Source organism: Heptranchias perlo, chromosome 33 (assembly GCF_035084215.1).
Source record: "Heptranchias perlo isolate sHepPer1 chromosome 33, sHepPer1.hap1, whole genome shotgun sequence".
NCBI classification, from domain to species: Eukaryota; Metazoa; Chordata; class Chondrichthyes; order Hexanchiformes; family Hexanchidae; genus Heptranchias; species Heptranchias perlo.
This window is the reverse complement of record NC_090357.1, coordinates 6,650,690-6,676,910: the sequence shown is the minus strand read 5'-3', so window position 1 is coordinate 6,676,910 and position 26,221 is coordinate 6,650,690. Positions and strand designations below refer to the sequence as shown.

The window sequence follows — 26,221 nt, the reverse complement described above, 5'->3', positions numbered from 1 at the left end:
GAGGGTCCAGAGGGGCAATTTTTTAATTCAAAGGGTGGTGAGTGTCTGGAACGAGCTGCCAGAGGCAGTAGTAGAGGTGGGTACAATTTTGTCTTTTAAAAAGCATTTGGACAGTTACATGGGTAAGATGGGTATAGAGGGATATGGGCCAAGTGCAGACAATTGGGACTAGCTTAGTGGTATAAACTGGGCGACATGGACATGTTGGGCCGAAGGGCCTGTTTCCATGTTGTAAACGTCTATGATTCTATGATTCTATAATTACCCATCCCTAATTGCCTTGCGGTAACAGTGGGCCCTTTTCATGAGTGATTGTTTTTACAGCCTGTTAAGCCACTTCATAGGGTATCAAGAGTCAACCACACAGTATAGAATTGGAGTCACATGTAGGCCAGATTGGGTAGAGGTGGCAGGCTCCCTTCCCTGAAGGACAATGATGGTTGGATTGAGTTTTTATGGCATTCTGGCTGCTTTCATAGTCATTTTTCTGGTGCCAGCTCACAAATTACCAGATTCATTCAATTAAATTTCACAACTTGCCATTGTGGGAACAAATCACCTCTGGACTGCTAGTTCAGTATTATGACCACTATATCACCATACCTTCTCTCCACTCATGTCCTCATCATCTTCACTGAGGTCTGCTAGGTTCAGGGAGATCTTGTCTTCGTGTTTTGCTCCCAGAAGACTTTTTGTAAGGCCACCTGTTTTGGGGATCTTTAGCCCCCCCGCCCCAAAAAAGGAAATTGTTACTAGACACGTAATAACTATGTGCAGAAACGTTTACTTTTTTGATAAAAAGATTAAATTTATATTCAAAAAATGTAATTTCACACCGGATATGAGCACAGACCCCAGTACAGTTTCTTTGTACTGAAGTTATGTCATTTCTATACTTGGAAGAGCATGTCAGAGTGAAAAACCCAAAGGTGAAAAACGACGACAGCACAACACCAGTATTTGGGCTGCTGGTGAATAGTTCATTAAATGACAACAGAAAAGTCAGCACCAAATTGGAGACTATAAATCTCCACAAGCTATCTATCGGCTCTAATATTGAACAGATCACATTTTAGAATGTCAACAGTGTTTACATTTAAGTGAAATCCTAGTGACATGTCGGGTGTGTTAAATTTTTGTACTATGTCCACTTCATGTGGTCTGTTTGGATGAAAAAAAGCTCTTTGGCCCATTTGATCTCAAACCTTCCAGTTTAATAATCCTATCGCGTTTCCATTGCGACATCCAGCTGTTTATTAAATAAATCCAGTATCTCTACCTCAACCACCCTCCATGTAAAAAAAAAATAACTTCCTGATGTTTACCCTAAACTTGCCCTTCACAACCTTGAAGTTGACCATTTGAGAGAACCTAAATTAACAATAGATACTGTGTTTTAGTGAGTGTAGTGTTTCCATTGTGTCTGTTATTTCAGCTTCCTCACATTGCAGGGCTCCGTGACTATTCCAAGAGAGTTCCTGTGATGTGATCATTAATGCTCAACTTAAATAAAAATATACACACATTTTTTCAAAGTACAAATGGACAGTGCTGATGAAGGAGATGAACTGCTGAGCCATGTAGACTAGGAAGGTTTGATCTTTGGTCGGTGCTGAGATAGCTGGTCTCAATTGGATGGCAGTAAAGAGGTTTGTTATAATTAGCCTCCAAGGTAGATAGGGACAAATCAGCAAGGATTCCACTTTCAATATCCTGTGATCCCTGCTGGAAAATGCATATGTGCTGAAGACAAGATCAGACTCAGCTGTGATGCCACCTGTTGGCACTCACTGACTAGCCTCACACGTGATGAATGGCCATGAGTGAGGAATGGGTGTGTAACTGGCACCTGTGAATTGTATCCCAACAAGGAGTCAATGCCTGCAGGATTAGGGAAGGAGAGAAAAATAACAGGAGCAAGGAAGAAAACAAATATAAAACAGAAATAAATAGAAGACAAAACTAAGATGATAATTACAATTCGCTGCATCCACTTGGTTTGGAGTCGCAGTCCGCACTTTACAACTTTCATTGGCTACCAGGCTAAAACAGAAGCAAAGATGGGGATGGTGCATTTGAACATTCTCACAAATGGATGAATCAAGTTATTGTCTTAGACACTTCCAGTATCTTTTATTGGTCACTAGTTAGTCAATTTAATGTTTGACCATCCGCCTGCTGGATTCATTCCCTATCATGGGTAGCATTCATAGTCAATTTCAAATAACAATTATAAAAAGGCAAAAAAAAGTCTTCTGTATAATCCAGTTTCCATTACCCCGAATGTGGTCGTGCTTCCTAGGGAACTCTTCATCAGCCCTCCAGTATTTCCTGTTGCATTGCCCAATGAACCATAGAGTGTATTTGTTGGGAACTCCCCAAGGCCACGTAGGGGAGCAAGGCCCCCTTGAGGTGCCTGGACAAGTGTTGGCGGTAAACTCGGTGCCTGAGAAAGACAGAGATAGAAACCTGGTCACAGTGTTGCAACAATTTTAGTAGCACAAAATTGACATGTGATGGCTATAAAACTGTCTACTTTGTGAAGTATACTACCTGGTAAACATACATCTAAGCGAGAATGTCGTTAAAAATAAATGGTGGCCCCTTTTACTTCTATGGGAGATGTGTGTATTAAGTCTGTAACAACCAGTGAGTGGATTTTTCTCTCCCTCATAAATTTCTCCCATCTTTGTCTGATGGTGCTAACTTTTGCTGGGGCATGATTCCAAGTGTGCAGGCAGCCTTCCAAGAACTCACCCAAGTACCCATTATTCATGGGAAGCCTAGACAGTGAGTGTTAGAAGGCTATTCAGCCACATAGAAAATCACAGCAGAGACTGATCCTGCCTTTAAGGGTGCATTTAGACTGCAACTTCAGCATTGAACTAGAATTCTGAAATTGGGGACTGAGTGGAAGACCCCAAGAACAGCCAGACTCAGATTGCTTGGGTTTGGCACTGCATGGGGTATAACTCTAGTGTGGCATCAAGTCAAGTTTAACAGTGTTTGAGGAGGCTGTTGGACCTCCTGGTGAACCTACCCCCAGTGCTTATTTATTGAGTGTTTGTGTGTTCTTGCCCACACTCTCAGTACTCTTAAAATTTAACTTCCAGAATTGGAGCTCTGCACATCATTGCAAGCACACTTGCACAGAGCTCTATCCTGAGCCCCAGTCTGAATCACAGCCTGGCAGTATAAACAAGGTAGCGCTGGCTGTAAATACGCACAGTAACTATCAATCTGCGATCAGTAACTACCATATAACTGATAAACCCGAATGTTAACTCATCTGTTCTCTCCAGATACTGACTGACCTGCTGAGTATTTCCAGTATTTTCTGCTTTTGTTTCGGATTTCTGGAATCTGCAGTATTTTTTTTGTTTCTAACAGGCACGATGGGCCAAATGGCCTTTCTGTGCTGTAAGATTCTCTGATAACTACATCCTACTTTTTTGTGTGTAACACTTATGAAATGAAAAACTGCCAGCAAAAATTGAAGTACATGTATAAATAAGAGCCATTTTTGCTTTCAGTGTGCAGTTATGTAGTCCACACACTGGATGTACACTCATGCGACAGATTAATGGCCTCAATTTTTAATCTTTGAAAATGTTAATCTGCTAATTGATCATCTAAATGGGTCACTTCAACACCTCATTATTCACAAACTGATAATAAGGAATGCTAGTTCAAACTTCTTTAATGGTCTTTCAGATCTGCACTTTGTTTGGTCCCCATTGTTAAGGCGTTTTGTTTCTCCCCCTCCACACTCTCTCCTCCTCCCGTCCCCCATAAATCACCACTACTGGCAGGAAGAGGGAGTGAAAAGAAGCCATACTTTCAAATCTGCTCCAGTGCCTCTCTATAGCCTGCACAATTAGATTCTCTTGCTGTTCCTTTGCAGATAAGCAACAGGCCTCATTGCACAGCTCAATAGAGATTCAGAATTCGTTATGTGGATACAAACCAATGTGCTGCTAGATTTGACCACCATGTTGGAACATCAATTTGCTAACTACAAATCAGTACTCCCCCATCTTCCCCCCCCATCCGGCCACTTGCAAATTTGCTCCTCCCCACCCCCTTACCAAAAGGCATTGGCTCCTTGCTGGGGTATCGCCCCACTTGACAGGCACCTTGCCCATTCTTCATGTGGAGCCTTGACAGCAAGTATCAACAGGCAATTCAAACACAGGGAAAAGGAGAGTTAGAGCTGAACCTGATCATGTCTTATCTAACATACACACATGTACATTTCAAGCACATGCTTGCTAGGTAGCAGTCAGCAGCAGAATTGCAGCTTGATTTCCCTCTCCCTAATCTGGAGGTGCTGAGGGTAATTAGAGTCCCCCACCTATTGGGTAAACTTGCTCAGCCATTGGAGAAGCCAAAGTAGTATTTTCCAAGTAGGTTAATAAACATATCCTCATAAGTGTATAGCCCAGATAAATGCATACAAAGTTGTGTAGAGAGGGTTTGAGTTAGAAGGTTTGATCATTAGTTAAAAAGGTAGGCAATGTATTATATAGAGCTGAACATTCAGTCAAATACTGCAGTATAATATTTCTTGTGGCAGACTTTTAAAATAAAAATTGTCTTTAATGATTCCAGAATTTTGCCTCCACTACCTTATCTAGAAGGCCATTCCAGTGCTTCCTGACATCAGCCCTGAACTTGTCTCTTACCATTTTGTCCCCTTTTCCTGCAATTGTGGTATAACTCAAAATAGTGCACTGGAGTAACCTTTTCTATCTCACTTAATATTTTATATCCCTCTAGAGGGTCTTCATGTATAGGCCAAGACAGTGAATGCCAGTAAGCTATTTCAGCCATAGAAGCAATCAGTCAAGCTGGATCTCTCCTTCGCCCAATGTCTACACAAATACACTTTCCAGGATGGGTCATTGTATATTAATCAGGTGCAGGAATGCAGGTTGACTTTTCCCCAGAGGCAATGATGCCAATGGTATTGCCCCAACGGCTGTCCCTTGCTGAGACCCCCACAGTTTGGAACTGAACCTGGGACCTTCTGATCTGCATGGCTTATTGATACACCAGGCATTGCTTTTGTCCACTAACTAGGTCATCAGGGGAGCGGCCTGTAAGGCTAGAAATTATTGTTGACAACAACAGCTGACCAACACATTATGTACTTGCATGATGTTGACACGGCTGTTCTTAGTCCACTAAAGTGTTTAGACTAGTCAAAATAATGGACGGGAATATAATTTGAATAAATTATGGCGTTACCCACTATTATTGCTAACAGTAATTTCTAATCTATAGTTTCATTGCTGAGTTTAGGTGACAATCAATCACTCAGACTTTGCTCTTGCAGTTTATGACTGGAGCGCTCCAATGAGATTATTTTCCTGCAATAATTCCTTGTTACCCAGTATTTACTATGTATTGTGCTGCATTGATATCGGTGTTTGCATTTATCAAACGATTACAAGCCAAAGAGGAGTAGAGTGTACTGTCAAGTGCACATATGTACATTACATATTATATACATTAAAATATGTTGAGATTCAATCTTTGGTCTGATTCAGCTGGCTTCAGTTGAAGTGGTAGAAGGGGTGTTTCAATTGCAGGAGTCCTGCATAATGACTGTAGGTGCATTTCTGTAATCTACTTTACTGATTAATTCTGAATCCTATCTTCATGGTAAATATTAATCGCATATTGCTTTGTATGATCGAGTCTGGTTAACGAGTATTCCGAAAACCAAGAGCTTCATTAATAAGAATCCACAGACTGCCAGCCCTAGCAGAGTCTTACATATTTTAGCAAATTATATGGCACAATTTCAACAGTTAGAATCTTGCATATTAGAAGAAGCCAACAGCAATTTCTTGTTAAATAGTTTTGCCTGCAGTTTTGGATTTCAAAACAAAATTGAGAAGTTATTCAATTTGTGAAACTGCAAATGCAGAATATTCTCCAAATTTAGACTGCTGGTGAGGGAGGTCAGTGGTGGAAAATTGAACAATGTCCCAGTTTGGGCTTTCAGTGTAAAAATCAAACATTAGGCTATCAAGTGTAGCATTGGCCAAATGCAGAATAAAGCTCCCACCTCTGCCAGAACATCGGCATCAGGGAAGCAACGCCACCACCCCCCCTACCCCCGTCCCCACAGCATTGCAAATTCCATAGATAGGGTAGATGCTGAGAGATTGTTTCCCCTGGCTAGAGTGTCTAGAACTAGGGGGCATAGTCGCAGGATAAGGGGTCGGCCAGTCAAGACTGAGATGAGGAGGAATTTCTTCACACAGAGGGTTGTGAATCTTTGGAATTCTCTATCCCAGGGCTGTGGATGCTGAGTCATTGAATATATTCAAGGCTGAGATGGATAGATTTTTGGATTTTAGGGGAATCAAGGGATATGGGGATCAGGTGGGAAAGTGGAGTTGAGGTCAAAGATTGGCCATGATCAGAATGAACGGTGGAGCAGGCTCGAGGGGCCGTATGGCCTACTCTTGCTCCTATTTCTTATGTTCCTACACCAGCTCTATTTGTGTCCCTCTCTCCAAGTGAGATTGCCAACTGTGAACAGTTTTCTGGAGAAGTGGGTTAAGCCGGCCCAAACCTCATTTGATACAGCAGCCTTACAGCCAGCTGGAGAAGAGACTCCTATCCCATCAGTCAGGTTGGATTCAAATCCTGGCCCCAGAGATTAAAATGGTGGGAAGAACAGGTAGCAAAGCAAAGACGTATTTATTATAGTAAACTGAATTAAATTAAACTCAATCAGGAATGCTGTTCCAAAGGCTCCACATAAGTTGCAGAGCACAAATACTTCAACCCTTCAGCAGCTAAGACACTCGTTCTAACCTAATTGCAATTCCATTTATACACAAGGACATAGTAAAATGTGGCATTGCTAAACACAGAGGGTTATCAAACATGCCATCTCTGTCCATGGTGTTTGCTGTAAGGCTCACAGAGTTCATGCAGCTGATGTGTTTGTAATAGAGAACTGAATTTAAACTAACCGCTCACTGTGCTTCTGCTGTCAAATGATGGAAATACAAGGCAAGCAGCACAAAAGCATCTAGTGACTCTAGTGTACACAAGAGTGTAATTTTAAAAAAATCTCTGAAAAGTAAGTAGTGAAGGGAATTGTTTTGTGGAAGAAAATGTAACAGATTTTCATACGAAAAATATACTTCACATGAAAGCAGGGGCTGGGATATATGGTGTTTGGTGGATGTAAGCAGATGAAGAAGGATCTCTCTCACACTTGGTCCTAAATTCTCAAATGGGCCGAGGGTCCCAAATTGCTGTGCAGTGCAGCAAGTTATTATTAGGCATAGTGCATCAGCTTTGTGGGCTCACCAATTATGAAGCAGCACAGCGAGTCACAGTTTCAGTGCCTACACCGGAGAGATTAATGCTGTCTGATGCTGCACTAATGATGCCTAATCAAGCTGAAATTTTAATTTATGCTGATAATATGGATAATTTTCCAACACTGAAAATATTTTCTATAGACAAGATTCTGATTTTTAAAATTTCAACACTTTCACAGTGATTAATGAGCACAATAAATATATTTTTTTAATCAATAAACACATTTGCTCCACCATGCAATTAAGACAATACAGCTTTTGTGTTTTATTCGTGCTGGCATAAGGAAAGGATTTTACAGCATGACTGACATTTAAATATCAATCATCTTGTCAGAGATCAGTATACTAGGTTAATCCCCAATTTTATTTCCAAACTCCAGGTTTACAGACAAGAATTCTGTGTATTTATGGGATTTAGTTCAAAGGAGAATTAAAAAAGTAATCTACGCACAGCATCATCTGAGTGCATCTGTAAAGCATTCAGGCACTTAAATTGCTGATATTGAGTATTGGTGCAGAGAAATAAACACAAACTAGATATAACTCCTTAATCCATAATAATTTCCTGCAACATGTACTCCTTTAATAGGGGTTTTGTTCTTTATTGCACTGTTGGAGCGTGCATCAGGAAACTAACTAGAACAGTGATTGCTTCCCTATATCCTTTTCTACAATATTGCAGATCTGAACATTTTATTTCTCAAAACATTCTTCCAGTTTAATTTTCACACTCTCTCAGTTCTCTATTGGTAAATGTATCACCCACTGTTATATTAAGCCATACAGACTAGGAAGGTCCCACGTTTAAGTTAGATGATAACTAAGGTGGAATAAGGGTGCTACAATTGATCTTATTGCTCCTGCAGTAGAGAGGGAGAAAACAAAAGAAGATGGGAGAGTCATTCTGGGTGTTTTGCCATATTTCCCAATTTTTGTTGGCACAGACCAGGTCATCTGCTCATCCTCTCAGCGGAACACAAGAGACCAGCAAAAAGAGACGGGCCAAACAAGAGATGCAAGGTCCAGGTATGATTAGAGATGTGCAAATATGTTTGAGGGAAACAACCAAAAGGAAAGATAAAATGTAGTTGTTCTAATGAATGCTCTTATAGTCGGCACTGGAATAGGAAGCCTTGATTAGAACACACTGCTTTAAGTCAGTTTTCCAACCCTTTCTCCCCACCCCCCATCCCACTTTAGCGTTAGAACTACAGTGAAGCATTGCTAATAAATTAAACTGGGAACATGGAAGCAAAACAGGGAAGTGACAACTATTTTACATATCTCTCTAATTGTAACTGGAGTGAGCCCCACCTTAATTAAGAAATCATGGTGAGTCTGCAAAGGAGATACTAAGAATCCAACAAGAATTACAAAGGCATTTGCTCCAGCAACCCTTACAGGAGGATTATGACGTTATCTGTTTTCGCATGGTTAAAATTATTTCACCAAGAACCTATTTCACTACAATCCCCCTTCCAGTATTCTAAATTCATTACATTTACATACTAATTTCGTTCAAGCTGATGACCATTTGGAATACTAACCATTCTGAAATTCAGCAACTGTGCCTAGACTCTCAATTGGCTGCGACTTAACACAACACCTAGCTGGAGCCGTTCTAACAAAACGTTTGCACCTGAAACGTTAATTCATCTGTTCTCTCCAAAGATGCTGACTGATCTGCTGCGTGTATCCAGCACTTTGTGCTTTTGTTTCCGATTTCCTGTATCTGCACTGTTTTTGTTTGCATTGAGTTGGAACATTCTTGCACACTAGCTGGGTATTTGGGCTTCGCTCTCGAGTAAGGGAAATGGAACATTATTTGAGACGCAAGACCGCTATGGAACAGGGGAGGCACTGGTCATTTCTCCTCCAAACCTCTTGATACCAAAAGCTGAAAATGGGCAGTAGAGACCTTTCACTAGAAAAGCCTAAAGGTTTGTCTGTTTCCATATTTCCACTTTTAGGTTAGGCGCCAATACTACTATGAATAATGTATCGAACTGGCCTCTGATTGCATTATCATATGAATAGAACAGTAAGGAACCGCTCCTTCCTGATTACAAACTATTAAGCCGATGAATAGGGTCATCAATGTCCCTGTCTACATGTATCTGCATTAACTTTGACCCTTTATAACTTATTTTGTGACCTTTGAATGTAATTTCTCCTTCGTATGGAGTTTTTCCCTTTTTGGGGAGAGCTGATATGCTTCAGTACTATAATCATAGGTTTGCTTAGGGTCAAAAGTTACACTTTTGATAAAGGACAAAATTGCTAACTTCCTAAAATTCATGTGTTTTTTTTCTGCTCTTCCAAAAAAAATTATGGGTAAAATTGAACAGCCTGCTCCTGAAGTTAAAGAAAGGTGGTTGCACTACTGAAGCTTTGGCACAAGGTGTCACTGGCACATTTAACCATTTACTGTAAGAGATCACATTTACTTCAGTGGCGGTGAATCGCTTTGAGACATACGGTCGTGAAAGGAGCTATATAAATGCAAGTTTGTTCTTTTGTTCTTTACAAAGAATAACATCTTGGGACAGCACAACATTTCTGAACCAACTTTACTTTTCACTTGAACTTCTTGAACAAAGCAAAAGCTAAAAACTGCAGATGCTGGAAATTTGAAACAAGAACGGAAAATGCTTAGCAGGTTAGGCAGCACCTGTGAAGAGAACAGATGAGTTAACTTTTCTGGGGTGAACAATGGGTCTACATCTCTTCCCTCTGCAGGTGCTGCCTGACCTGCTGAGCGTTTCCAGCATTTTTGTTCCTTGAATTCAATGCCGAATTCCTAACAACGGAACAGAAATGGAATCCTATTTCCAAATCTTAAGGGTAACGCAGAGCTTAATATCCCAGCCTCTGTGGACAATCATACTCAAGCTTCCCTAGTCAGTAGGTTGCTAGTCTCCATTAGGTCAGAAAGCAGTACCATGCAGAACAAAGCAATGAAGCCAAAGTGAATGAGAAAGTGGTGAATGACAAACATCAATGAGGTGTTGCACATCAATTCCTCATATTGCCTAGCGTGAATGGCCTGCAGGCTAAGAGGAGGGAAAATACATTGAAAACAAAGAAACGTTGAAAGAGACAGATTCCCAGAAATGGAAAGGAAAATTCTGGTTTACTGGGCACTTTTGTCAAACCCAAAAAACGTCTTTGGTTTTCTTTCAGTTCTGCTCCACTTGTATATATACCGTAGAAGTTTCTCATTCTTCAAAAATTGGAGTGAAATGAAAGCAAAGGTAAGGGATAGAAGAACAGATTGCTGCCTTAAAAAGAAACCTTTACTATTGTGAGCATCATACAAATTCCTTCAAAACTTACTTATTTCAGTGATCCATAAACTGACAATTGATTTTACTAATGAATAGTCTTGATCTCAAGGACAGGTGCCCAAGCACTCAACACTAATTGGCACTTAATTTGCAACCTCACTCAAATGAGTGGTAAGGGAAATGGAAATATTGCACTAGTGAGAAAGGGGTGCTCTTCTGTAGTGGGCTAAGGAGAACTGCTGGAGCAGAGTAAGGGGAGTTATACCTAACTTGGGAGCATTTAATGCTGACACTGGTTGCCTGAAGTAGAAAGTGTTTCACTCCTCAGCACTAGCATTCCTAAACTTGGAAGGGCTCAACATTCTTCAAAAAGTATCAGAAATGTTGTAAAAAGCAAAATGAAAATGCCAAGGTAACAGTTTAGCAGTTACAAATTTAAAGATCAGGTTCTCAGTGTTCACTGCATATTTTAAAATTTAATTAGATAGAAAAACTAGAAAATACAAGTCATGTGATTATTGGCAGTGCTGTACCATGGACACAACTTATTGGCAATGTCATTATAAACCGGCACATTGCAACCTTCAAAAGCGCCATTTCTTAATCTTTATTAATTACAAAAGGAGTTTTCTTTTGGTATACAAACATGTATTCAGCAAAATGAAATCAATATCTGACAGCAGCTACATTAAAAATCCAAACTGCTCACTTTCCTATTGAGATCAAAGGGAAGTGCAGACCTGTTGACAAAGCAACACCTACAACACTTATTCCTGGGCACACTCCCGACAGAGAATTACTGTGCTAATGGACAAGAAAGGTTTACTAGTCTGGTCTTTACAGTACTTGGGAGACTCAAGCAGCCAAATGAGATATCGTTGAGCACCAGATTTACATATTACTGGCACTCAAAATCTAGGGTAATTCAGAATGCTTAAAAGGCACTAATATCGAATAATCTTTATTACACTGATCCTTGGTCAAATTACTGGGTTTAGTTTAAATTTAACATGGCAATCCTATTCTGTTTAATCCCAGATTTTTACTGTTAATTGTGGGTATTGAATGAGGATAGGGTTTAAAAAAAAATTGAGGTAAAGAACCCAATGCCCAAGGTGCATTATGTCACCCAGGTCAAAAAGAGTAGCAGATTAAATGAATCAGGAAGAAATGACTCGGTGATACCAATCATTCAATTCAGGAAGAATGTGCTCATAGGTAGTCACAGGTTTCAGAACAAACTAGAAGCAAATAAACAAACAAATACAAAATGGTACCCTTCTTTTAAATGGTTTACATGGACTATTTGATCACAGTAAGCTGCCAAGAAAGTGGCATTGTCTTGCCTTGAATCTGACACAGTTATTACTGTAAAGGAGGTAATTACACTTGTGGCTGCTTGTCATCCTTGTAAGTAATGTAACAATAGGGTTGAAGTTATCAGTGACATGAATTAAAATTCCTATTGGTACAGAGGACCTTTAAACATAATCTCTTCAAGTTGCTGTTGGTCATTTTTCAAAATATGCTTGTTTCACAATGTCCACTTGCAGTAAGTGGTGTACAACTTTCACCTTTCTGTATGTTTCTCTATTACCCCAAGTCTAGGGAAGCCTTATTTTACAATTCAACAATTTTAGACTATATATAGGCAGCAACCACCTTACTTACAGTTTCTTCTGCCTCTCCATTACTCTGTCTCTGATGCTCCTCATTTCTAAGATTCCGGTTAGTGCTATAGCATGCCTCTTGCTCAAAATTTCTATCAGAATTTTCTTCTAGACCTGTCAGTGCAGTTAGCAGTGCTGCTCCAGTAGCCTGCCCAGACTGAAGGCAAAACTGAGAGTTCAAAAAGGCTGCTTCTCCACAGCCTGAACATTCAACTGCCTCGGGCAGCCCATTTATAGATCCTGCTACTCCATGATCAATTCTAATAATTTCCTCCTCACAATGTGAGGTAGTTCGAAGAACGGGATGAAGCTCGTAATTGTAAACATCAAAATGAAACCCATAATTAATACCTTCATTTTTCTTTATAAGTAGATCAGGAGTTTGTCCTCCTTTTGTAATTTGTTCTGCGTTTTCAGAAAAGTCTCCTTTAATTTCACGGTTTGTTTTTACTTTTTTGAGAATTTCCTGGTAAAACTTCTGATCCTCCGAGTAAGATTCTTCCTCACACTTCTTGCTGGCTGGACCCTGAAAGCAGCTGTTGTAAGCAGTGGCAAGACTTTGTTTCAGTGATGAATGTGAAGAGGGCAAGGAGTCAGTTTCTTTTCCAGAATTGTTCAAGGTCTGATCAATGTAAGGGTTATAAACATCACAATCAACAGTGTCTACTGTGACTTTTTTCTCTGATTTAAAATCTTCATTCTGTTCACGAAAATCACACATACCATGTTCACCTTTCTGTGACACATCATTCAGACAATTTGAAGAAGTAATCTGGCTAGAAAGAGAGTTTATATCAAATTTTTCAGCAACTAATTCTTTGTTAACAAATTCACTCACATTTGCTTCAGGAATTTCAAGCTCACTCACTGTTTTCATTATGTTGTCTACTTTATCAAAAAGCTTCCCTACTATTAAGGCTTTGCATAAGTGGTCAACTGGTTTAAGTGTGGCATTTACTGTTCCTACATTTTCAAATAGTTCTGTGCTTTGTCCGTTTTCCATAGTTTTGGTGTCCAGTATCCAGGGCTTACTCATCACCGCATTAAATTCATACTGATCAGTTTGCACACTTGTCGCCATTTGCTTCTCAACATTGAAAGTTGATTCCTTTAAGGGTTTGATCTGTGGCATAATTATTTTACCACTGCTATTGAAAAATGAATTTTCTGTGTCACAAACTGGCAACACAACAACCCCTTCAATACACTCCTCTGGCAAGTTTTCATTAACCTGGTTTTCTTCTACATTACTTTGTGGTATCTCATCAATTAGCTGTTTATTCTGAATTGAATTACCTTTCTGTGGATTTTCAACTGGACTTTTCTTATTTTCTGTGTTGGTAAATACAATTACCTGCTCCTCAAGTGCAATTGAAATTCTTTTGTTGTCAGACAGTAGTGTTTCTGCAGTTTTACATTTTATTGGCTTCTTTGGAATGTTAGCTGGTTCTTTACTTATTAAGTGTCCTAAACTCATTCTATCCAAATTGGAGTCACAGCAACTCCAGCATCTACCTGCCTCAAGAGCCATCCTGGCTTCTTCTGGCCTATCCAGATCACTGCGACTATCTAGAAGTCTTTGACCAAAAGAAAGTGTTCTTCCTAGAATTTTCTCGACGTCTGCAAATATTTGTCGACTAACGTTTTCCCTTTTAAGAGGTTGCAGATTATTTGGGAAACTGACAGTTATAGATTTATTGACTAGCATTGGTTTCAAAGATGCTTGCAAGTCACTGGCCTCTTTCTTGTCTGTATCCTCAGTCCTAATCTGAATATCATGCAAACACTCAAGACTTGTAAACTGATGAAGAGGATCATGAGAAGAGCAAGCTAGGCTACAATAAGATGGAGAAGGAAGTATTCCTGGTTCTATTTGGCTTCCCTAAACAAAGGATAAAAAAAAAACTTGAAGACAATGTGAAATTCAGCTAGGAGATATTTTAACCATTTGGTCTCCTAACTGTGAATTATGCTACAACTTCGAAGTTATCATTCAGTTTATGATTAGGAAACTGGAAAAAAAATGGCTAATACAACTGTCTATGTTGTGAAGAGGCTATTTACCCTCTTGCCTAGATCCCATTTAGTGCTCAGCCCATATTGGTGTTGGACTCTGAACATACCTTTTCATTGGGATTGCAGACACTGACTTGGCTATCAAAGAAAATGAAAATCATTTGACAATAACGTGAACTGTTTATAATGGGAGAATAGAGTGGAAGAAGGCTGGACAGGTTGCATTTTAGATTGATTATTCTAATTAACCCATACTTATTACACATATATTTAAAAAGTATGTGATTGAAACACAGAAAAAAGGCAAAAGCTACAGTAAAACAAAAAAAAATTAAAAGATTATCTATGCTATGTTCAATGTTGCTAATGGTAGCCCTGTGCTGCTGTAAGATTATTTTTCACTTTATTATTGGGTCATAACAATTAGATAGATAAACCCGAGCATTAAGATCTGCAAATGTCCAAACTGAATCATGGCTTATAGCTTAGAGAGACTAGTTCATAGTATCAAAATTTGTTCTATAAACGACGTGAAGACATTCCATTTTTGAAATGTAACTTCTCACATTCTTGACCAAGTTGAAAATTAGAGGTGATTTTGCACTGCACTTGCAGGTTGCATGGGTCAGAGAATTAGGGCTAGAGTGTTGTTGTCCTATCTCCAACCTCCTACACTCCGTGACTGCAGCTTTCCTGTCTGAACGCAAAATCACCCTCATTTTAAAAAAAAAAGATCACATTGTCAAACACTGACAATTCAGCGCCATATTAAATAAAATTTTAAAACCATGCATCATTATTTTAATGCTTATGCTAACTTACAGGTCACATGCAACAGAGAACCCCCTCTCCCCCACATGATCAATTAAACCTTTTCTGTCCTACATAATTAGTGCATGTGGCTCAACTGAGATGGCAATATTTGCATCTTCTGCGCCATAGTTTGTAGGGTAAAAAAATAACTATAATAGGGCTGGCACTTTACACGTGAACGACATACATATCTTATGGAAATTAATGTTTCATTCACTATTAACACTAATTAAATATGCATTGTGAATATTAATTAAGACAAAGTGGCAGTTAAGGTCACCAAAGAAACGGTTGCATTGAAGACTGAAGAGGATTTTTGTATCTGTATTAAATTACTTTGATACCAAATACTTAATTTGCATAGCTACAAATGAGATTTCAATTCAACATGTCTTTAGTGCATCAAAGGAGCCTTAAAGGGAAAGAACGTCCTCTGACAGCTCAGCCAGTTTATACAGTGAGTAGCTGAGCCATATCAACCGGATTTATATGGAAACACATAGAAGTTATAACACAGAAACAGGTCATGCTGCCCAACCAGTCCATGTCAGCATTTACCCTCCACGAGTTTGATCATTGTTCGTGCTAAGATACCTCAGTCAGTGTGGCATTACAATTGGCCTAAGTGCCCTTGGGCTGGCGGGGGTGGCGAAGGAGAGCAAGTTGGCAGGGTTCCCACTCCAAAGTTACTGTTCAATGAGTCTGCTGGAAGTGTGCAAGTGTGAATGACAGATGAGGTCAGGGTCTGGCAAATAACTTGCTGCTGCTCACTCTCAAAGCTCACCCATAGATAATAGCCACTTGTTCAAGATGGCACCAGCACCTGTGAAACTGTACTGCAGCAAGGAATCAATGCCTTCAGAAGAGAAGTGGCATGATAACAGACGAAGAGAGGGGGAAAAAAAGGATAGGATCCTGACATCATTAAATTTGGATTTAAGAATTAGAACTCACTGTGGTAGTTTTAAGTGGTTCCTTTTCTTTCTTCTCTTTTTTCTCCTTCTTCTTTTTCTTGTCTTTCTTTTTGCTTCCACCCAGAGCGTGCAGTTTCTCCCGCTCCAAAGTAACCAGGTTTCGGTATTGTTCATCACACGGATGGTCCCAGGTCGACAGGCCCGATACAAAGTTAAAGTAATAGACGTCACCTGTGACATCTTGGCTGCCTCGGACAAGAGAAAGCAATCACTCAAAAAAAAATATTTTTTAAACCATCTCCAAAATCCATAATCTAGCTGTTTGCTCCTATACCACAACACTATTGTACCATGATAATCATCACAGATAAACAGAAAGTGGGTTAAAACAAGTTTTTACTTGGACAAAGATAAAATAATGACTACCCAAAGCAGTTGAATCCTGAGAGTAACTTAGATGTGTTTCCTCCACACAATGATTTGAAAATCAGCATGTAGTGTTGTGTTGCAAGTTGGCCCTTTTATAAAAATCTACATCTCAGTTCATTTTACTTTTTAATGAACCTATAATATTGAGGTTAAATTAAAAATTTTCTTGTACAACATATGACCTTTCAGAAGGTGCCATTGGTGACACACACTGAACTGACCGTGTTCAGTCTATCAAAAATAATAGAACAGCATTTCAAAATACAAATTTTGAACTGGATAAAAATGTTACCCTTAGATAAGACCTATTCATTTAAAGGAAAGAGCTAAAGATCACTGAAGTTATTCCTTTCATTAAAATGACTCCCACTCACTTCTTTCCCCATTTAATCACGCCACATCATGTTTCCTTCCAGGAGTTATGGGTAAATTAAGCAATCAAGGACCATAGCTCTGATGTAAATCATCTTCCTTCACCAACACGACAACAGCTTAATTACTGATTAGCAGGTCAAGGGGACACAAGGCGGCCAAGCTGGAACCAAAGGGCATTTATAATGAACGTATAAGTGCATTTTCATTTACTTTAAATGGGTTGATGAATGCGTTAAAATAGTGCACAAAAGAATTTTATTTGAACATGCAAAAATGTTTGTTATAAATGCCACTGACAGCAAGTGCATCTCTCAAGAGATCTCGATAGCATTGCTCACCCAAGATTTCTAGGAGAAAACACATGGTACCTCAGGGGGCTTAAATAAGTGAATACAGAATACTAGTACCTGAGTAACTCTGTAATATAATGATAGAAATGGTCTTTCCAATGAATTTCTGTCCCTTTTAATGGTGATAATAAATTCTATATAATGAAAGAGACCAGGAAGTATTTTGGTATATTAAGATTTGGTGATTAGAATAATTGCAAATTTATCTGGGAGTCAACTGTGTTCTGGCTCTAGAACAAACCATTCCCCAACTCGATCAAATGATTACAATCTAATCCTCCTATTTCCGAAAAGGTACTCAATTCAAATGATCTAATAATTCAAAATGTGAAGTAGAACATTTTGGGAAAAAGCACAATGAAAGGAAGCATATCCAAAATGGTAAGACTCTTACAGTGGTGGAAGAAAGTTCTAGATTTGCAGATACACAGATCTTTAGAGATGGGAATGCAGATAGAAAAGACTATAAAGGCGGCAAAAAGGATTTTAGGTTTCATACATAGGGTCACCGAGTATAATAGCAAGGATTTTGAATTTTTGGAACTGGAAGGCTGTTTCTAGTGGGGTTCGCAAGGCTCAGGCTGGGCTGATAAGTGGCAAGTAACATATGCGCCAGACAAATGCCAGGCAATGACCATCTCCCCTAGACATTCAACGGCATTACCATCGCCAAATCCCCCACAAACAACATCCTGGGGTCACCATTGACCAGAAACTTAACTGGACCAGCCACATAAATACTGTGGCTACAACAGCAGGTCAGAGGCTGGGTATTCTGCAGCGAGTGACTCACCTCCTGACTCCCCAAAGCCTTTCCACCATCTACAAGGCACGAGTCAGGAGTGTGATGGAATACTCTCCACTTGCCTGGATGAGTGTAGCTCCAACAACACTCAAGAAGCTCGACACTATCCAGGACAAAGCAGCCCGCTTGATTGGCACCCCATCCACCACCCTAAACATTCACTCCCTTCACCACCGGTGCACTGTGGCTACAGAATATACCATCCACAGGATGCACTGCAGCAACTCGCCAAGGCTTCTTCGACAGCACCTCCCAAACCCGCGACCTCTACCACCTAGAAGGACAAGGGCAGCAGGCACATGGGAACACCACCACCTGCACGTTCCCCTCCAAGTCACACACCATCCCGACTTGGAAATATATCGCCGTTCCTTCATCGTCGCTGGGTCAAAATCCTGGAACTCCCTACCTAACAGCACTGTGGGAGAACCTTCACCACGCGGACTGCAGCGGTTCATGAAGGCGGCTCACCACCACCTTCTCAAAGGAAATTAGGGATGGGCAATAAATGCTGGCCTTGCCAGCGACGCCCACATCGCATGAACGAATTTTTAAAAAAGTACTAGGTCCCTTGTTTTTTGTGGTATATATCAATGATTTAGATTTAAATGTAGGCGGCATGATTAAGAAGAATGCAGATGATACAAAAATTGGCCATGTGGTTGATAGTGAGGAGGAAAGCTGTAGACTGCAGGAAGATATCAATGGACTGGTCAGGTGGGCAGAAAAGCGACAAATGGAATTCAAACCAGAAAAGTGAGAGGTAATGCTTTTGGGGAGGGCAAACAAGGCAAGGGAATACACAATAAATGGGAGGATACTGAGAGGTGTTGGGGAACAGAGGTACCTTGGAGTGCATGTCGACAGATCCCTGAAGGTTGCAGGACAGGTAGATAAGGCAGTTAAGGCGGCATATGGGATACTTTCCTTTATTAGCCAAGGCATAGAATATAAGAGCAGGGAGGTTATGCTAGAAATGTATAAAACACGGGTTAGGCCACAGCTAGAGTACTGCATACAGTTCTGGTCACCACATTACAGGAAAGATGTGATTGCACTAGAGAGAGTACAGAGGAGATTTACGAGGATGTTGCCAGGACTGGAGAATTTTAGCTATGAGGAAAGATTGGATAGGCTACGGTTGTTTTTGTTGGAATAGAGGAGGCTGTGGGGAGATTTAATTGAGGTGTATAAAATTGAGAGGCCTAGACAGAATGGATAGGAAGGACCTATTTCCCTTAGCAGAGAGGTCAATAACCAGGGGGACAAAGATTTAAAGTAATTAGTAGAAGGATTAGAGGGGAGTTGAGGAGAATTTTTTTCACCCAGAAGGTGGTGAGGGTCTGGAACTCACTGCCTGGTAGAGGCAGAAACCCTCATCACATTTAGAAAGTACTAGGATGTGCACTTGAAGTGCTGTAACCCGCAAGGCTACGGACCAAGAGCTGGAAAGTGGGATTAGGCTGGATAGCTCTTTTTCGGTCGGCACAGACACAATGGACCAAATGGCCTCCCTCTGTGTCATAAATATCTATGAGTCTATGAATTTATACAGGACATTGGATAGGCACGCTGGAAAAAGTACCAGTGTAGAACGATGCCAGGCTTGAAAAAGTGGGGCTTTTTTCACCGGAACAGAGAAAGTTAAGGGAGCATCTAACAGCGGTGTTAAAGTTATAAAAATGTATTGAGAGGGTAAATAGTGAAAGATTGTTTGCAAAGGTTGGTGAATCAGTAACAAGAGGGCATTAATTCAGGACTATCATCAGAAGAACGAAAGAGGAAGCCGGAGGAAACTTTACACATAGAAGGTTATTAGAAAAGAATGCTTTATCACAAATGGCCACTTTTGGTAGAGACTATAACATAATTTGCGAGTGAAGTGGCTAAGTATTTGAAAAGGAAGAATATAAGAGGATATGGGGAAAGTTCAAGGCAATGGGATTAGGGTAGGTTAGCTCCAGTTGAAGAGCTAGCACTGGGCCAAATGGCTTCCTTCTTTCTCTGCTGTAATTTCTATGATTTTATTAAAATAAAAGCAAGGAAATGCTACTGCAATTACACAAAGAACTGGTCAGATGTCATTTAGAATACTGTGTTCAGTTTTGGGCATCCCATTTTAGGAAGGATTTACAAAGCTACATAAAAACAATTCTCTGTGATTATTAGGATAAAGGCACTAGGTTATATTCCCTGAAGATGAGGAGTATAAAATAATGAAAGCAATCGAGGGAGAAGGTAGGTAATGAATATTCCCTCTAGTAGGAGAATCCAGAACAAAGAAGGTATAATTCTAGAATTAAGATAAGCCAGTTAAAAGCAAATATGGAAAAACTTCTTTACTAAGGGCTGTGAGAATTTGGAAGGCACTGCTTCAAAGGCCATAAATGTGAAGATATCTGAAGTGTTCAAAAGGGAGGAAGATAAATACTTACTCAAGAAGTAAAAGGCATTGCTTGATAGGAAGGTTTATATCACACTCGCAGGAAGCACGGGTTGGATTATGGAGACTACAGTGTTGTAACCTTAGTTTCAGATGCAACTTTCCCATTGGGAGTGCGGGATCATAGAATTAGCCCAATGGAGAAAAGGCAGGGAATTGGGATTAAAAAGAGAGGCGCGCCATAGCTAACTATAATGTTAGAGCAAGCTTGATTGCCTGAATAGCTTACTCTTGTTCTCATGTAAAGGAAGGTAGAGAAATACATCTTTAATGACAATCCATTAAAAATTTAGTCTAATTTAAACACAAAATTTAAAAAAAGTTAATCCACAAATTAAATTTAAATTTTAGATCAAATTTTAATGGATTGTCATTTAAGATCAATTCATCACAATATAAACTACCACACTCCAGATCAAATTTTCTTTAAGTGGAATATGACCTTATTAAAGCTGATTTTATGCAGGCTCCACTGAACTTTAAAATGATGCATTTATGACTAAACAAACACTGTCGATTCTATACAGAATCCTATAATTAAGCAATAAATGTCGGTAGCCCTGAGTGTACAAAGGAATAAATGGCTCCTGTGTGCTTCCCGGCATTTAATCATCAGGCAGCAGCTGTTTTTATTTTTTGCCAAGCGAACTCTGGACTGCCAACATTTACCGCTGTTTGGTTCACATGAATTTTTAGAGAACATGCATTTTTAATTTTATTTTAGTTAAAATATAACACTTCAAAAGATCCTTAGAACTCCATACTTCATCCAGTCAATTATATATTATACACACATCCAACTTGGATACTCAGTCTTATTACCCCCTCCTGCCACTTTCCCTTGGTTGCTATTCTTTTCTCTACAGCTCTCCTTATTGTTTTCGATGGCAGTGAGCTTATGCAGCTATGCAAACAGCAAGGTTTAATTAGGATCCAATAAAACAAAAGATGAATAAAAATGAAATAGACACACATTTACCTACACATAGCTGCAACTTTACAACATGGACACAATCTCTAAGTTGTGACTGTTGCACAAGTGCTCAGTAACCAATAATTTGCACTAAAGCAGTAAAGTTAATATTGCATGAATAAAGCATCATAAATTCAAATACCATGACAAGCCTGTTTTTTGTGGAATACTATTTAATTAAACCCCATCCTCTTCCTTTACAGGTAAACACTGCTCACATTTTAGAGCAAGAACACGTTGCATAACGGAGCAGAACAGCCAGACACAAGAATCAAGTTCATCACCCAAGTCTTGATAAACCAGGATTTGCCATTCTGTCATTATGTCTACAAATCCTTGTAAAAAGGGATTTACTGTCCCAAATGTAAATGTCTGAATCCCTGAACAGGGATTAATGGGTGAAAGGAAATATCCATTTTTATAAAACAGCTGGCTCTGCACAGTTTAAATATGTAACATTTTTTTTCCCTATAGTGCAGAATTCTGTTATAGTCAATAGGTCATGGTGGACAAAAAAGCCCTGGTTGCATAAGTCAGGACTTGTGCCATTCTCACATAGGAACATGAGGAGGCCATTCAACCCCTCGAGCCTGTTCCACCTTTCATTCAATCAGATCATGGCTGACCTGTACTTCAACTCAATTAATAAACCTTTGATAACCTTACCCAACAAAAATCTGTCGATCTCCATCTTGAAAATTTCAATTGACCCAGCATTCAAAGCCTTTTTTTTGGGAGGGGAGTAGGGTTCCAGATTTCCACTACCCTTTTAAAATTGGGCCTCCTAGTTCTAAGTTCCCCCACCAGAGGAAATAGTTTCTTTCTAGCTATCTTATCGAATTCCTTTATCTTTTTAAACACCTCAATTAGATCGCCTCTCAACCTTCTAAACTCAAGGGAATACAAACCAAGTTTATGTAGCCTGTCCTCATAATTTAAGCCTTTTAAGCCCCAGTATAATTCTGGTGAATCTGCGCTGTACCCCCATCCAAAGCCAACATATCCTTCCTGAGGTGCGGTGTCCAAAACTGAACACAGTACTCTAGATGGGATTTGACCAAGGCTCTATAAAACTGAAGCATAACTTCCTCTCCTTTGTATTCCAGCCCCCTTGAGATGAAATCCAACATTTCAATAGCCTTTTTGATTACTTTTTGTATCCGTGCACTAGGTTTTAGTGATTTGTGTACATGGGCACCCAAATCCCTATGCTCCTCTACTCGCCTTTAAGGAAAGAGTTGTGAGGCTGTGAAATGCACGGCCCTAGATATAAAACCAATTAAGATGCTTAAAAGGGACAAAGACACTTACTTAATAAGGGTGTTAAAGGATATGGAGACAGGAGGGACAATGGGATTAAAAAGAAAGAGCCACTAAGGCTTTCAAAATGGTAGAGCAAGCTCAATGGGTCCAAATGCTTACTCTTCCTCACAAATGACTGGCTAGACAAGGGACAAATTTCACACTTGGAAATATTTAATGAAATCAGGGCATTACCAGGAAGCAGCTCATATCAAGTCAGAAAATGCGACATTTCGAGGGGATTGTATTCTTGCATACATCTGACTGATTAGTCTTGTCTCTAGGCATACTTAGCATTTTGGTACTAATATGCTACAGTAAAAATTGCAGTTCAGCAATACACTTTAGTACTGTACCAATATACTTCTTGAATGATGCTTTTAATTCATCACTTCAAGTTGCTCCCACCATAATTACCACCAGTGACAGACATGTAACCACTAGTACTTCACCCTTGTATTACATAGCACAAAATGCCCTTATCCAATACAACCCAAGTTTGGAAGGACTAAATGTGTAATTGCATTGCTAGATATTTTTCATGTTCAAGTAGATACAGTTTTAAAATTTCGCACACGTATCATTATGCTCTACTGAAATCCTAGTGAAAACACTACTAGTCTTCTGCTATCTTACCAGGGCTTCCATTCTTGGGGTAAAGGTGCCACAATGCCCTCCCTGGCTAACCACATTAGCTCCGGTTCATTTTCAGGTTCAATTCCTATCTCTCGGGCATATTCCTGGATTTCTGAAAAAGGATAAGAAAAGTTACATTTTTTTGTACATAGAAATTATCATTTAAAAAAAAGTTAAGTTGCACAGTGCCTGAGCCATGGAATTTGTGCTAGTTATTCCTTCCACGGTGTCTTTCAAAGCGCAGATGTGAAACCATGAAGGGGCTAGGTGTTGTCCCCATTGGAAGAAAAAAAGATGGAAATCACACACGCATGTCATCTCACTCTCACGGACCTCCTAGATGACCGAAACCTAATTATGGTAGAAGTTAACAAATTGGTTTCCTACTAACCCATCTTTACCAGGAATGGTGCATGACATTGGAAGAAAGATGGGAAGGGAAGAAATGAAAGCAACACAATTTCAATCCCTTCTTCCTTTCTTTCCTTCCCTCCCCCACTCCAAGCTTTATGCCCAAAATCAATTATACAATACTGGACTGGAAATCAAGAGCCTGGATGAACTTTCAACTTTAGCTGGGGCACAAAACTGGCAATATCAGATCGGCCACCTTTTACACACCCATTGAAGTTGAAAATTCTGCCACTAGTTTTATTGCATTGAAAGATGTAGGCTGCAAAGTATAAGCCAGGCTCCTGGTCCAGGACAAAAACAACAAATGCATTAACTAAAGATTCACACGGTGAACCACAAAAAAGGTCCTTTATATTTTGAAGCATGGCAAAACAGCACACACACACTACACTGGAGAGGCTCCAACAGTCACCATCAAAGTTGGCTACCTCATGCTCAGTGAAGTCTATCCATTGTCAACTAAATTATTGGTTATGTCATCCTTACGCAGAAGAAAGCTCATAACCCATCTCCTGCTGCTAAGTCACAGCTCTACTGTGATTTATTAATCTGTTACGCAAAGCAGAAGAATACTAATCACGAGTGTGAAAACAGAAATAAAAAAGGTCCAACCACAAAACCTCAAACTGTAACCCAACTTTTTCTACTGATTAAAGAAATAAACTGAAACTCTTTTGCCGTAAAGTGTTACAATCTCTTCAAAAGCCTCCTCATAACCTTCCTCTTTGATGTTGCCCAGTTGCCAGTCCTAACCCTTCTCTCCTAACTGCTCAGAGTCTGATTATCTTGGTACATTAAAGGCACTATAAAAGTACAAATAGTTGTTTTTGTATAAATATGTAAGTGCACTATAAGTACGAAAATATGTTAAAACTATAAGTAGAGTACCCTGATGACTTTGTGGGTAAATGAATTGTGTAGGTGTTACTAAGACATACAGAGGATCCCAGATTCACTATCGCGTTAACTGATCTCAGCTAGGGTACAGGTGGAGGCACTAAAATTGATCTCACTGTCCCCAGGCCAAAGAGTGAAAGATAAAATCAACCAGAATTCCTATTTCCCTTTCTGTAAAATGCTTGTGTGGACGTCGCGTGAGGAGAGTATCAGACTTAGCTGCTGTCTGCAGTAGAAGCTCTGTGATCAAATATCCTACCAACATGCATTATCTAGGCTCACACAAGGAGAATGACTGAAGATATCGAAGTATTGGCAGTATGCATGAAACCATTCTCTGGCAAGAACTAGTGCCTTCACGAGAGAAAACTGGAAAAAACTGTCCCCAAGTATAATTATGTTATTGTCCTATATAGAGAGGTAAATATGTATTAAAAGTTTCAATAAAAAGTTACAGCAAATTTAAGAAAAAAAAGTATTTTAAAAAATCATCTGGCTTTTGCCAGTAAAGGATGAAGGTTTGTCTGACATATGTAAAATAATTGTAAACAATTTCACAAAACCAAGTTATAGTCCAGCAATTTTATTTTAAATTCACAAGCTTTCGGAGGCTTCCTCCTTCGTCAGGTGAACGATTTGAAACTGACGAAGGAGGAAGCCTCCGAAAGCATGTGAATTTAAAATAAAATTGCTGGACTATAACTTGGTGTTGTAAAATTGTTTACAATTGTCAACCCCAGTCCATCACCGGCATCTCCACATCATATTTAAAATACCACTGTGGGTAAGGCAGTTAAAGTCTAACCATTATTTGGACAACACTGCCCTCTACTGCACTGAACCTTGTATCGACAACATGCTGGATGGCTAGAAAAATTAGTTACACTTACAGTTACATCAGCTGATGGTTCCAACCACAATCCTTGGTTCACTATTTAACTACACAACGGGTGAGCTTTATGTCTGAAAATAGACACTAACTTAGATTAGTATGGGGCTAAAGATCTGTTTTGTTCAACAGAGGTCAGTGATGATAAATATCAGTTGAGTGTTCATTTCTCAAAAAAAATCTTGTGAATATTACCGGAGAAAATAAAAGACATAAATTACAGCATAATACAAATTAAAACAAGAATGCTTTAAAATTAAATTTGCTTTTACAAATTACAATAAAAAGGTGAGGAAGAAGTAGCCTGTACACAGTCAAGATCAGGGGTCCATAAAAAGATTTTTTTTAAAAAGTGGCTTAACGCTACCAAACTGGCATCATCAATCACAAAAGAAAGAACGTGCATTTATATATCCCCTTTCACATCCTCACGACATCCCAAAGCACTTCGTAGCCAATTAATTAGTTTTGAAATTGTTATGCAGGCAAATGCGGCAAGCAGTTTGTGTACAGAATCGCTGTATTCACATCCACTGTTACACCAAAAGATGTCCTCTGTCCGTGCTCCCTCCAAATGCTATGGAAACATTGCACCAACAGTAATGCGGAGCAAGAGTTTTTTTTTTGAGAAACTCAAGTGAAATGTCTAGGTCCAA

At 39.5% G+C, this 26,221-nt stretch overlaps 1 protein-coding gene across 7 annotated transcripts in view; it reads right to left on the bottom strand.

Moving 5' to 3' along the window:
• The window catches only part of LOC137301436 (centrosomal protein of 164 kDa-like), a 133,668-nt gene that overhangs the window by 82,742 nt on the left and 24,705 nt on the right, over window positions 1-26,221 (bottom strand). For all 7 annotated transcript variants that reach the window (XM_067970937.1, XM_067970938.1, XM_067970934.1 and 4 more), the window contains 4 exons: window positions 23,366-23,477; window positions 16,093-16,297; window positions 2,279-2,446; window positions 604-717 (listed from right to left, as the gene is read on the bottom strand). In XM_067970937.1, the coding sequence (XP_067827038.1) occupies window positions 604-717; window positions 2,279-2,446; window positions 16,093-16,297; window positions 23,366-23,477 (599 nt within the window). The remainder of the gene's footprint in view (window positions 1-603; window positions 718-2,278; window positions 2,447-16,092; window positions 16,298-23,365; window positions 23,478-26,221) is intronic.